The following is a 10,704-nucleotide window of genomic DNA, read 5'->3' on the forward strand; positions in this document are numbered from 1 at the left end:
AGCTCAAATCACAGGCCCAGCACCTTGCAAAGACGCAGGACAAGTCCCAGAGACAACCTCAGACTGGGGTTTATTTTTGTTGTAAATGAGGAACGGTTCTGTACAGACCACAGGCACTGTCCTGCCTCAGGGCTCAACACCCACAGCCCCATGCAGCCCTGGGACTTCAGTGACAAACGTGGCCACAACCCCTGTGGGGACAGCGAGGACTGGAAGGGTGCTCGTTGCCATCTCTACAGCGCAAGGGTCCGAGCAGCACCCCAGCAGAACCAGCAAGAGTGACAGCCCTGGAGCTGCAGCCACACAGCCAGCCTGGGCAGGGGGGTTGATGCTACAGCCCTGAGCCCAAATCAACCCTCCCTGCCCCACTGCGGGACAAGAGGCAATGACATGAAGGCACTGAGTTACGGGAGCGTGTGGCTGTCCCAGCCCTGTCCCCACGATGGGGGAGCAGCAGGGCAAGGCAGAAGCTCCTGAGGCTGTGCTGGGGGGACAGGAGCCAGCCCTGTCCAGCGCCCTGAGCCACGTCCCATATCACTTGCGGCGTTTCTTCTTCTGGTCTTTGCGCATCTGAGCCCTTACATCCTTCTTCAGGCGGCTGTCAACGACCTTGAACTGTCCCTTGACACCAGGGGGGCGACGCACCCGGGGTCCTACACCCTTCTTAGCCACCAGGTACGTGACCTGCCGCTTCTCCTTGCCCAGCCCGGCCTTCTTGTAGATGCTGTGGGAGAAAGGGAAAAGTGAAACAGACATCCTCAGATGGAGCCTGCTCCAGAAATTTGGCTTTGGCACATATCCAAAGACAAGTACCAGGCCCAATCACTCTGCTGTGCCCTAAGACAGGGCTTCCCTTGCTTACTCTGCCAACCTTCAGCCCCAGCCAGATCCTGCCCAGCCCCTCCCAGCCCTGCTGAGTTACACACAGGAACTGCCCCGTGCTGTGGCTGCAGGAATGGGACCTTGTAACCCAGCCCAGTGCAACACGAAGGAGCTGGGACCCAGCTACACCACTCACCGCCGCAGCTGGGCCACCTTCTCCCGCTCTGAGATATCCACCGTGCTCACCACGGCCTCTGCTTTCTTCTTCATCTGCTCCATCTTCTTCAGCATCTGGGGGACAGCAAAGGGTCAGGGACAAGGGGATCGGCGATGGGGACAGAGCACCTGTCCAGAACCACAGCCCCACTCACCCGACGCTTCTTTCGGGCCTTGGCCTCCGCCACCTTCTTGATGGGGCGGGCATTGATTTCGCGCCAGCGCTGCCGATACTCCTCAACCGTCTGCCGGTCCAGGGGTATCTGCTTGCGCCGGTGCTGCTTCTCCTCCTCCGTGAACCACTCTGGCAGTTCTCCCTCCTCCTCATTGAAGGAGTACCTGGGGGGGAAACAGGCGAGTTGTGAGTGGGACACGGGGTCCCTGCCAGGTCCTAGTCTCACACCAATACATCTGCCACCCCGTGGCCTGTCCCCTAAGAGACCGAGCACCCGCAGCGGATCACCTGTTGAACGAGTCGTCGATCAGGTCCCGCCTGGCCTTTTTGGAGGTGGCAATGACGGAGCCAAGTGCCAGACCCTCTGCATCCAGGACACGTGCTTTCTTCACTGAAGCACAGAGACAGGTTAAAGCTTGGCCCACCTGCAAACAGCCTGAGACCCAGACAGCAGCGAGCAGCCCTCCCAGACCTGTACCACCTGACCCTGCCTCCTGTCCCCAAAGGACTTGTGTGGCATCACCCGGCACACACAGGTGCAGACAGCAGCCCACACTCACCTGGGTCCTCAATGGGCACCACCTCAAAGCCACACGGCTCAACCCGGCCCCGCTTCCTCTCCACAGGTGTTGGTGGCCTGTGGGGAGAAGAAGGGAGCATCAGAGCTTAGGGTCTTCACCTCCCCACTCTCCAGAGCTGCAGGAGAATATCCAGACTGCCCTTCTCTCGCCCCTCACCTCTCCTCATCACTGCTGCTGTCATCGTCATCGCTGCTCTGCTCAGCCTGTGCTTCATCAGCATCAGCTGCTGTGTCTGCTGCAGGCTGAGGCTCGGCCATGGTGTCCTCCTGGGGAACCTTCTTCTTCTGCCCTTTCCTCTTTGCTTTGTCTGGGGAGAGGGAACCAGTGGGCGAGAGAAGGTTGAGGCAGATCCCACTGCAGACCCTTCCCCTAGAGGTACGGCTCATTAACACTAGTCCTAGCTCATTAACTGTAACAATACGGGCTGGAAGCAACCTCTGCAGGTCTCTGCTTCTGCTCAGTACAGCACCCAAATTGCCATTTGATCCAGTGCCCCATGTGAGGCCATGGAGACGTCCCTCTGTGCTCCCCACGGCCACGCAGCCCCCACTAACCTGTCTGGGACTTGCGCTGTCTCTCAGCCAACATCTGTGACTGCCCCAGCTCCAGGTCCTCATCCGCATCATCCTCGATGCCAGCAAAGGCATCCTGCAGACATGGAGCCAGGGGTCAGGGGACGTGGGGCAGAGCTGGGGAAAAGCCCTGCCTTTTCTGACCCACTGGGACTCACCTTCCCAAACCACAGGCTTGTCTGCCGCTCCTCCAGCACTGACTTCTCCTCCAGAGGCATGAGGAGAGGATTCTCCTCTGCATCTTCTTCCTCCTGCTCAGGCTTCACCCTGTGACAGACAGTAGCAGGATCAGTGTCCCCAGCCAGGACAGCCACTCTCCAGATTTGCTCCCAAGGGAGCCCCTGCCTCAGGACAGCCTCCCCCAGCTCTTACCTCTTTGCACCCTGCCCTCGTCTCTCCCGCTCCAGCTGGCGCTGCCGAGCCTCTATCTCCACCAACTCCTCTGGGTCCAGATCACTGGCCAGGGACACATCGTCAGCCTCATCCGGATCAGAGACACAGATGTCATCGTCCTCAGGTCGCATCTCCAGAAGGGCATCTGCTGATGCCATGTCTCCCCGGGCCACCTCATTCAGCAGCTGCAATGCAGGTGAGACTGGAGTCAGGAGCTTGAGTCTCAGCCACGTGCCTGCGTACGTCCCAGCCTTGGTGGCTCTGGGAGCCTGCTCGCTTCCAGCCCACACACCTGGGTCCTGTGGATAGTCTGGAGGGAGAACATGCTGGTGTCACCATCATCAGCGATGGAGACACCAGGAAGATCCATCTTCAGCTCCACACGTTCACGCTGCTTCCGCTGTTCCTTCAAGATCTTCTTCTTTTTTCTGGAGAAGACAAAGGATTGAGGCTACGCTGCTCCCCCTTCCCATGCACACACCTCCCAGTGGCTCGTCTACTGCCACATTGACGCCTGATCTCTCACAAGATTTGGGATCCTGCAACAATCAATGCACTGCGAGGAGTCCCCTTATTGGGCAGACAGAGCCCGTTGAAGCTTGGAACAGCTGCTTCACCAGCCTGAAAAGTGGACAATCCTGAGAACCCCAGACCCCACCCCCATTTGCAGGGAAACAGACCCTGACCCCTCATGCTATGCTAGCACAATGATACCCCACCTCTCCTTTTCTGAGCTGTCTTTACCTTTTCAACTCTGCCAGCTCCTTGGCCTTCATCTCTGCTAATGCCAGCTCTACCTCCTCCTCCTCTTCTTCTTCTTTCCCCTCCTCATCAGCTGTGGCTTTTGGTGATGTTTTCTTCTCCTTCTCCTCCCGGCCTTCCTCCTCTTCACCAGAGCTCAGGCTGCCAAAAGGAAGGAGGTCAACAAACCTCTGCTGGTGGCAGCCCCGTCCCACCATGTTGGTGCCTTGGGGCAGTGCTGTTACTCCTACTTGATGTCCAGCTCCTTTGCCTGCTCTTTCAGCTTTTTAGTCAAGAAACGCCGCAATTTCGTTCTCCAGTTCAACAGGGCTCTGTGAGGGGAGGCAGCCTGTTAGAAACATCCACCCAGGCCCAGCACGATGCCCCGTCCCTGTCCCGGTCCCTCCCAGTACCTGAGCTCCTTGCGCCCCAGCACGCGGATGTCCTTGCAGCACTGACGCAGCTCCTCTGTGGTGGAACTGTGGTTCTCCAGCTCTCCGTCCCCCAGTGTGATCTGGATGGAGCAGAGGGATAGGGCTGTCAGTCCCAAGTCTCAGCTTTTGTTCCGCTTCCCTCCTGCAGGAACAGGGCCAGGGCCGCTGCTGGGGCACCTGGCTGCCCTCCTTCTCCACTCTGTGCTTGTGGGGACCTGTCCCTGGTGCTGCCAAAGTCCCCCTTGCGGGCGCTCACCTCATTGGCCTTGGAGAGGAAGTCCACAGGGTTGGGAGCCTTGAGGAAGTCCATCAGGGTGAAGCGGTGGTAAAGCGTCGTGTCACCATCCGCATAGCCTTCTGCCTGCAAGAGGACAGCGCCGTGTGAGCTACAGCACGGAACGAAACCGCTTCGCCATCCCCAGAGCAGTAATGGTTCAGTGTAGTTCGTGCCTTACTGCAGCGTCCCCCTGAAGATGCCCACAGGATTTGGGCACGGAGGCAGCCCCCACCTGCCTCCCAAGTAACGGGGCCAGCTCTAGAACGCCTCTCACAGCCCCACCCCAGACAAGAAGGTGACAGTGACAGGTTTGAGAAGCTCCATGCCTACCCAAGGCTACCTGACACAGGCTTTAACCTGTAACCTGAAGTCACCTCACAGACACACACACCCAGTGCCTAACTACCGCAGGGGGAGTTGTACTGAACCATCATCAATCTCACAATTTGTTCACTGCTTCTCCACCACTGTGCTGTGCCACCTTCTCAGGCTTTATACTTCACTAACAGCAGTTATTCCAGTGCCTTACACCCCCCCATTTTTCACTTCCCTAAGCATCTTTACTTACTACAATCTTTTTTGGCCCCAAACCCCAGCTTGTTTCAGCCGTGTTTGGCCATGCTGCCCAGCAAGGCAAACTGTCTGGCTGCTCAGCACCCTCCTCCTTCACTCCTGCAGCTTTTTGCGTGCTGAGCTCTCCGTAGACATCTGTCTCTGATTTCCACACTTACCTGCTGCCCCATGAATTTCCCCGTCCATCTGTCCCACAAGGAGTGGGTCACTTGTCAGGAGGAAAACAAGGAAAAAGCCTCCCCAGCTCAGGCTGTGCCTTTTCCCCTGGGCCAGCTCTCTGACAAGTGACACCTAGCCCACCCCAGCAGCTCTCCCTTCTCATACCTTTGGCTTCTTCTTGCTGACCAGCTCACTAACAGACTTGGCCTGAACCTCGACCTCCTTGAAGGCGTATTTTGGGTCAAAGAACTTGCTGTCAATTTTGTCTGGAGCCTGATAACCTAGGGTGGGAGAAATCAAAGATACCAACAGTTTTTCCCCAGCCCCAACCCAGTGCCTCAGGTTGTCAGCGACTGCAGGTCCCTGCAGCTTCTCACCCTGGCACACCACGAAGATCTCAGCGGATTCATTGCGGGAAGCTTGGGGCTTGGTGGCCTGGACCTTGCGGAAGAACTGCTGGAAGATCCAGAGGAGTGGCTGGTAGTCCCGGGAGCGAAAAACCTTGGTGATGAACCAGCCACCTTTGCAGAGGAACTCGCAGGCCAGTTTCAGAGCCATGAGGGTCAGGTTGGCTGCGGAGGTGGAGAAGAACACTCAGCAGAGCTGCCGGTGTGCACATCAGGCGACTCCGCGTCCCCCAGTGCACCCCGCTGCCACCACAGCCTGCCAGCCTCCCCTCAGCTGCACCAGAAGGGCCCCACCTTGGGAGTAGGCATCATGCACCCAGCTGGCTCCCACATTGGGCGATCCGTCGTTCAGCACCACATCCACCTTCCACGTCTGCAGCTCCTTGCGCAGAGCCTGAGGAACAGAGACTTGTGTTAGCTTCCCCTAACCCCTCTTCTTCTGCAAAAGCTGGCAGGCAGCAGCTCTGATCTACACTCAAGCCTCCCTATCCCAGTGCTCCGCTCAATCCCTTGCCCTCGCTGTACTCTTTGGCGAGCCCCAGACAGGCAGGTGGTGCCCCTCCACCCAGCAGACCTGCTGAGACCCACAGCAGTGACACTCGGGGCAGGGGATGTGGGTTCTCACCTGGCGACATTTCTCGGTTGTGATGTCCTCCTGCAGCGTCACCACATTAGGAATAGGTTTGATCGGAACCAAATCCACTCCTAGCATGAGACAGAGGTGTCAACGTTGCACCTCGACACCGTGCTCCAGCCCATCCCCGATGACTTCCCAAACCACCCTTCTCACCAATGATCAAGCTGGAAACCGGCATGAATTTGGAAGCCACCTGCAGCCTGCGAGAACAGAGAGGACCAAAGCTACGGCACGATGCCAAGAGAACCCTCGGCCTTGCACGGCGCCGTCAGAGGCTCGGGATCAGCCTCGACCTCGGGGTCGCCAACCGGGACGAGCCACCGCGGGGCAGCCGCGCGGGAGCTGCTCCACGAGGGGGTCCCGGGCCGGCGCCGGCCCCGACACCACTCACCACCCGCCGGGGGCCGCGCACAGGTCCAGCAGCGCCCGGGCCTTCTGCAGGAACTGGAAGCGGCGGTTGAGCTGCAGCAGCTTGAAGGAGGAGCGGGAGCGGAAACCTGCGGGGCACAGAGCCGGGCTCAGGGGCTGCGGGGCGCTGCGGGGCGCCGCCGGGAGTCCGCGGCCCGCGGCCCCTCACCCGTCTCCTTGGCCAGGTGGTAGAACTTGTCCCGCCGGCTCCTGCCCGCTTTGCTCTTCTTGCCCATGGCGGCGCGGGGAGCTCGGGCCCTGCGGCCCCCGGCACGGACCTGCGGGGAGGGGGCGCCGTCAGCGGGGTGCGGCGCGGCCCGGAGCGCCCCTCAGGGCCCGGAGCGCCCCGCACGGTGCCCCCCGGCCCGGAGCCCCCCCCCGGCCCCTCAGCGCCCCCCCGGCCCCGCACCCCGACGCGATCGCGGCCCCGCTCCCGGCTCCGGCCCCGCCGCGTGCCGCCGCCGCCGTCCCGGCGTTCCCCGCGCCCCTCCCCCGACTTCCGCTTCCTCTCGCCCCCGCCGCCATCTTAGGAGTGGCGCCGCCGCGCTGCCTTGTGGCCGTCGCCACCCGGCGGGGTAACCGACAGAGGCTCGGGGGAGGCGGGTTCCTCTCGGGAGGGGCCGTTCCGGGCCTGTCCGTCACCCTCCGGGGGCTCGTAGCGCGGAGAAGCCGCCGTCGACCTTACCAAGATGGCGGACAAACACCGACCTAGCCGAGAACCTACCGCGCACGCGCACTCACACCCCCCCCGCCTCCTCCGCACTGCGCATGCGCATGCAGATCGCTCCGCGGCGTGCCGATGGGGCGCAGAATACGCATGCGCAGCACGGCGCCGCTCTCCCCGGAACGCGCGTGCGCATTCCCCTCCCCTCCCCCCCCCCCCCGCCACTCCTCCTCGCACGGCCGGGAGGGGGCCGGCGAGGCGGGCGGGGAGGAAGTGACGTCAGCACGTCGTGCGCGCGGTGGGGGCAGCCGACGGAAGCGGCTCGGCGGCCATCTTTGGTGCCGGCAGGAGCGGCGGCGGGGCCCGATGCCGGCGGAGAAGATGGCGCTGGACGGCCCCGAGCAGGTCGGGGCGGCATCGGGGGGCGGCGCCGGGGGGCGGTGGGGGGCGGCCGGGTCCCCGCGGGCGGTTTGCGGGGCGGCGCCGGGGCCCGCTCGGGTCGGGGCCCGCCGGGCGCCGTGACTCGGCGGGGAGCAGGGGGGCCGCGGGGGGCGGTGGGGCTGAGCCGCGCTGTGTCCGTCCCGCAGATGGAGATGGAGGACGGGAAGGGCGGCGCGGGGCTGAGGCAGTACTACCTGTCCAAGATCGAGGAGCTGCAGGTGAGCCGGCCCCGGGGGGGGGGGGGCGGGGGGAGCGCTGCTGCGGGAGGGGTGGCTCCGAGCACGGCCCCTGGGCCGGGTTTTAGGGCAGCGAGAGGAGCCTCAGCCCGCAGGGGTGGCGGTGGTGCTGCCCAGCTCTCGGTGACGAGGTTCTGACAGCCACGTCCGGCCGGGCAGGGCTGTGCTGCCCTCCCGCCCGTCCCAGGGTGCTGCAGCCTGCTTGTGGCTGGTGTGCGTGGTTGGGTGAGGGTTGGTTGTTTCCCTACAGCTCATTGTGAATGAGAAGAGCCAGAACCTGCGGCGCCTGCAAGCGCAGAGGAACGAGTTGAACGCTAAAGGTTTGGTTCCGCTCCCTTCATCTTTGTGTGGTGCTCCGTGACCAGCCCTGCAGGGGGCTGCCCCCAAAATCTGTGCTGACATCCCCCTTCTCTCTGTAGTGCGTCTGTTGCGGGAAGAGCTGCAACTGCTGCAGGAGCAGGGCTCCTACGTGGGGGAGGTGGTGAGAGCCATGGACAAGAAGAAAGTGCTCGTCAAGGTATGGGGCTGAGGTGCCACAGGGGTGAGCAGGGCTGGCTCCTGCCCGGGACCGGGATGGGAAGGGACAGGACAGACCCTTCGTTTGTCCCCATGAGTGCACAAGCTTTGGAGGGGGTGCAAGAGCTTAAAAAACAAGGAGTGAGAGCTCTTTTCTCCAGAGGAGCGTATTGCAGCAGCTCTCCAGGGCCCAAACCATGCACATGCAGGCAGGAGCCACCTGGGGTGCAGGGTGTTTGGTGGGGCTGGATTCTCTGGCACCTCCCCGCTGTGGTGGGTGGGTTTGGGGCGTGTGGCTGGGAACTTTTAAGGGAAGTGACCCTCGTGGTGGCAATTGCTGTTCCAGGTGCACCCAGAAGGGAAATTCGTGGTGGACGTGGACAAGAACATCGACATTAACGACGTGAGTGTCAGGGGCTACAGGAGGGGACGCGATGGGGCTCTGCGCTGCCTGTCCTCTTCCCTGCTGTGGGGTCACGTGGAAGGGCTGTGTGATACCCACGCATTGAGCTCCCCTCTGCTCTTGCCGCAGGTGACCCCGAACTGCCGCGTGGCCCTGCGCAACGACAGCTACACACTGCACAAGATTCTGCCCAACAAAGTGGACCCTCTGGTGTCCTTGATGATGGTGGAGAAGGTCCCAGACTCCACTTACGAGATGATCGGCGGCTTGGACAAGCAGATAAAGGAGATCAAAGAAGTGATCGAGCTGCCGGTCAAGCACCCAGAACTCTTCGAGGCTCTGGGGATTGCCCAACCCAAGGTGAGTCCCGACCACTGTGGGCCGGGGGGGTGGCACCGGCTGTGTCACCTCTGCAGGGGTCCCCACGTGTCCTGGCGGCACTCGGGGGCTGCCTGGGCATGGGGCTCTGTGGGAGCAGAAGCTGCCGGCAGGGCCCACGCTTCCCCGGGAGTGCTGCTGGGGGTGTTGAGCCCCCTGGCAGTGTCGCTGAGGTCCCCACGTGGCACTTTCAGGGTGTGCTGCTCTACGGCCCCCCTGGCACGGGCAAGACCTTGCTGGCCAGGGCTGTGGCCCACCACACTGACTGCACCTTCATCCGTGTCTCAGGCTCCGAGCTGGTGCAGAAGTTCATCGGTGAAGGTAAAATGGTGCAGGGCAAGGCCGCCCCCAGTGCCAATGCGAGCTGGAGCCCCGCTGAGGGCTCCTGCGCCTCGGGGTGGCCCGCGGCGGGGCGAGCCCCTCTGGCAGGGTGACCTATGGGGGCATGATGCCAGGGCTCAGCTCCCTGTGGTCCCCCTGCAGGCGCCCGCATGGTCCGGGAGCTGTTTGTGATGGCCCGGGAGCACGCTCCCTCCATCATCTTCATGGACGAGATCGACTCCATCGGCTCCTCTCGCCTGGAGGGTGGCTCTGGTGGGGACAGCGAGGTGCAGCGCACGATGCTGGAGCTTCTCAACCAGCTCGATGGCTTTGAGGCCACCAAGAACATCAAGGTAAGAGGGTGCTGAGCTGCCCGGGGATGGGGCAGCGTCCTGCTGGCCCCACGGCGGCAGCAGGGTGCCGGGTTGTGGTGACAGGGGCTGCGCTCCTGCTGCAGGTGATCATGGCCACAAACCGGATCGACATCCTGGACTCGGCTTTGCTGCGCCCCGGCCGCATCGACAGGAAGATCGAGTTCCCCCCTCCCAACGAGGAGGTGGGTGGGGGGCCCGGGGCTTTTGTCAGTCCCCTGCAGCCCAGATCCTCTCCTTGGGGCAGAGTGCGTTGTCCTCAGCCCTGGCTGAGCATAACTCCTGTGCCTTAAGCCCCTGCCTCGCTGCTGCTGTCCTGCAGGCCCGTCTGGACATTCTCAAGATCCACTCTCGGAAAATGAACCTGACGCGGGGCATCAACCTGCGGAAGATCGCTGAGCTGATGCCGGGGGCATCGGGCGCAGAAGTGAAGGTGAGCCCGGCCCTGCTGCAGCCCCAGGCTGGCTGGGGGCTCGGGGCAGCCCTGCCCCTTCTCCCTCCTTACCCAGCGGGGTTGCTGGAGCGTTTCTGTCCCTTACAGGGGGTGTGCACAGAAGCTGGCATGTACGCGCTGAGGGAGAGGCGGGTGCACGTCACGCAGGAGGATTTTGAGATGGCTGTTGCCAAGGTAGGCGGTGCAGGCACAGACCGGCCCCGGCAGCATCAGCGCAGCCCTGGGGCTCAGCGCCAGCACTGAGGGGCAAAGGAGAGGCTGCGGGGGGGGTGGAAGGGTACGGGAGCCCCTTCCCTGTGCAGGGCTGGAGCCTGGTTTGAAGGGCGGTTTGGGGGGTTATTAGGTAGCCTTACAGGGAAAAGGGGGCTGTGTCCTGGGAACCAAGCGTCTCCTTCTTGCCCAGGTGATGCAGAAGGACAGTGAGAAGAACATGTCCATCAAGAAGCTCTGGAAGTAAGGGTGAGCTTTGGGCTGCATTATCTTTAATAAAATGCTGCTGTGGCCACATCTGTGCACTGACTTGGG

The 10,704-nt window shown here is 62.2% G+C and overlaps 2 protein-coding genes across 3 annotated transcripts; one reads left to right on the top strand and one right to left on the bottom strand.

Annotated features, from left to right (window-relative positions):
• Positions 1–51: 51 nt before the first annotated feature.
• FTSJ3 (FtsJ RNA 2'-O-methyltransferase 3) lies at positions 52–6,941 on the bottom strand. Its single transcript, XM_038168696.2, has 22 exons — positions 6,805–6,941; positions 6,565–6,673; positions 6,379–6,484; positions 6,141–6,187; positions 5,976–6,055; positions 5,645–5,744; positions 5,321–5,515; positions 5,109–5,224; positions 4,191–4,295; positions 3,914–4,014; positions 3,752–3,832; positions 3,504–3,662; positions 3,052–3,187; positions 2,739–2,944; positions 2,525–2,633; positions 2,349–2,442; positions 1,951–2,101; positions 1,774–1,850; positions 1,502–1,604; positions 1,194–1,377; positions 1,019–1,113; positions 52–724 (listed from the first exon to the last, which is right to left on the bottom strand). The coding sequence occupies exons 2-22, from the start codon at positions 6,629–6,631 to the stop codon at positions 535–537; spliced, it is 2,502 nt and encodes an 833-aa protein (XP_038024624.2). The 5' UTR covers positions 6,632–6,673; positions 6,805–6,941; the 3' UTR covers positions 52–534.
• Positions 6,942–7,304: 363 nt separating this feature from the next.
• Positions 7,305–10,684, top strand: PSMC5 (proteasome 26S subunit, ATPase 5). 2 transcript variants are annotated; one of them, XM_038168703.2, is made up of 12 exons: positions 7,305–7,464; positions 7,647–7,718; positions 7,987–8,056; positions 8,156–8,253; positions 8,599–8,655; positions 8,785–9,015; positions 9,228–9,354; positions 9,517–9,707; positions 9,812–9,910; positions 10,048–10,158; positions 10,267–10,353; positions 10,583–10,684. In XM_038168703.2, exons 1-12 carry the CDS (start codon positions 7,426–7,428, stop codon positions 10,634–10,636), a joined length of 1,236 nt encoding a protein of 411 aa, XP_038024631.1. In that variant the 5' UTR covers positions 7,305–7,425; the 3' UTR covers positions 10,637–10,684. The 2 variants fall into 2 exon arrangements, with proteins under 2 accessions (XP_038024631.1, XP_071884769.1); XM_072028668.1 differs by having other exon boundaries at positions 8,599–9,015.
• The last annotated feature ends 20 nt before the right edge of the window (positions 10,685–10,704 follow it).

This window comes from Anas platyrhynchos, chromosome 28 (assembly GCF_047663525.1).
Source record: "Anas platyrhynchos isolate ZD024472 breed Pekin duck chromosome 28, IASCAAS_PekinDuck_T2T, whole genome shotgun sequence".
NCBI lineage: Eukaryota > Metazoa > Chordata > Aves > Anseriformes > Anatidae > Anas > Anas platyrhynchos.

Coding starts and splice junctions, on each gene's coding strand:
- FTSJ3 (XM_038168696.2), bottom strand. CDS start 6,631: ATGGGCAAGAAGAGCAAAGCGGGCAGGAGCCGGCGGGACAAGTTCTAC. Junction 5,516..5,644: donor GCATGATGCCTACTCCCAAG/GTGGGGCCCTTC, acceptor CCACCTCCGCAG/CCAACCTGACCCTCATGGCT. Junction 725..1,018: donor AAGGTGGCCCAGCTGCGGCG/GTGAGTGGTGTA, acceptor TTTCTCCCACAG/CATCTACAAGAAGGCCGGGC.
- PSMC5 (XM_072028668.1), top strand. CDS start 7,426: ATGCCGGCGGAGAAGATGGCGCTGGACGGCCCCGAGCAG. Junction 8,254..8,598: donor AGAAGAAAGTGCTCGTCAAG/GTATGGGGCTGA, acceptor TTGCTGTTCCAG/GTGCACCCAGAAGGGAAATT. Junction 10,159..10,266: donor CATCGGGCGCAGAAGTGAAG/GTGAGCCCGGCC, acceptor TGTCCCTTACAG/GGGGTGTGCACAGAAGCTGG.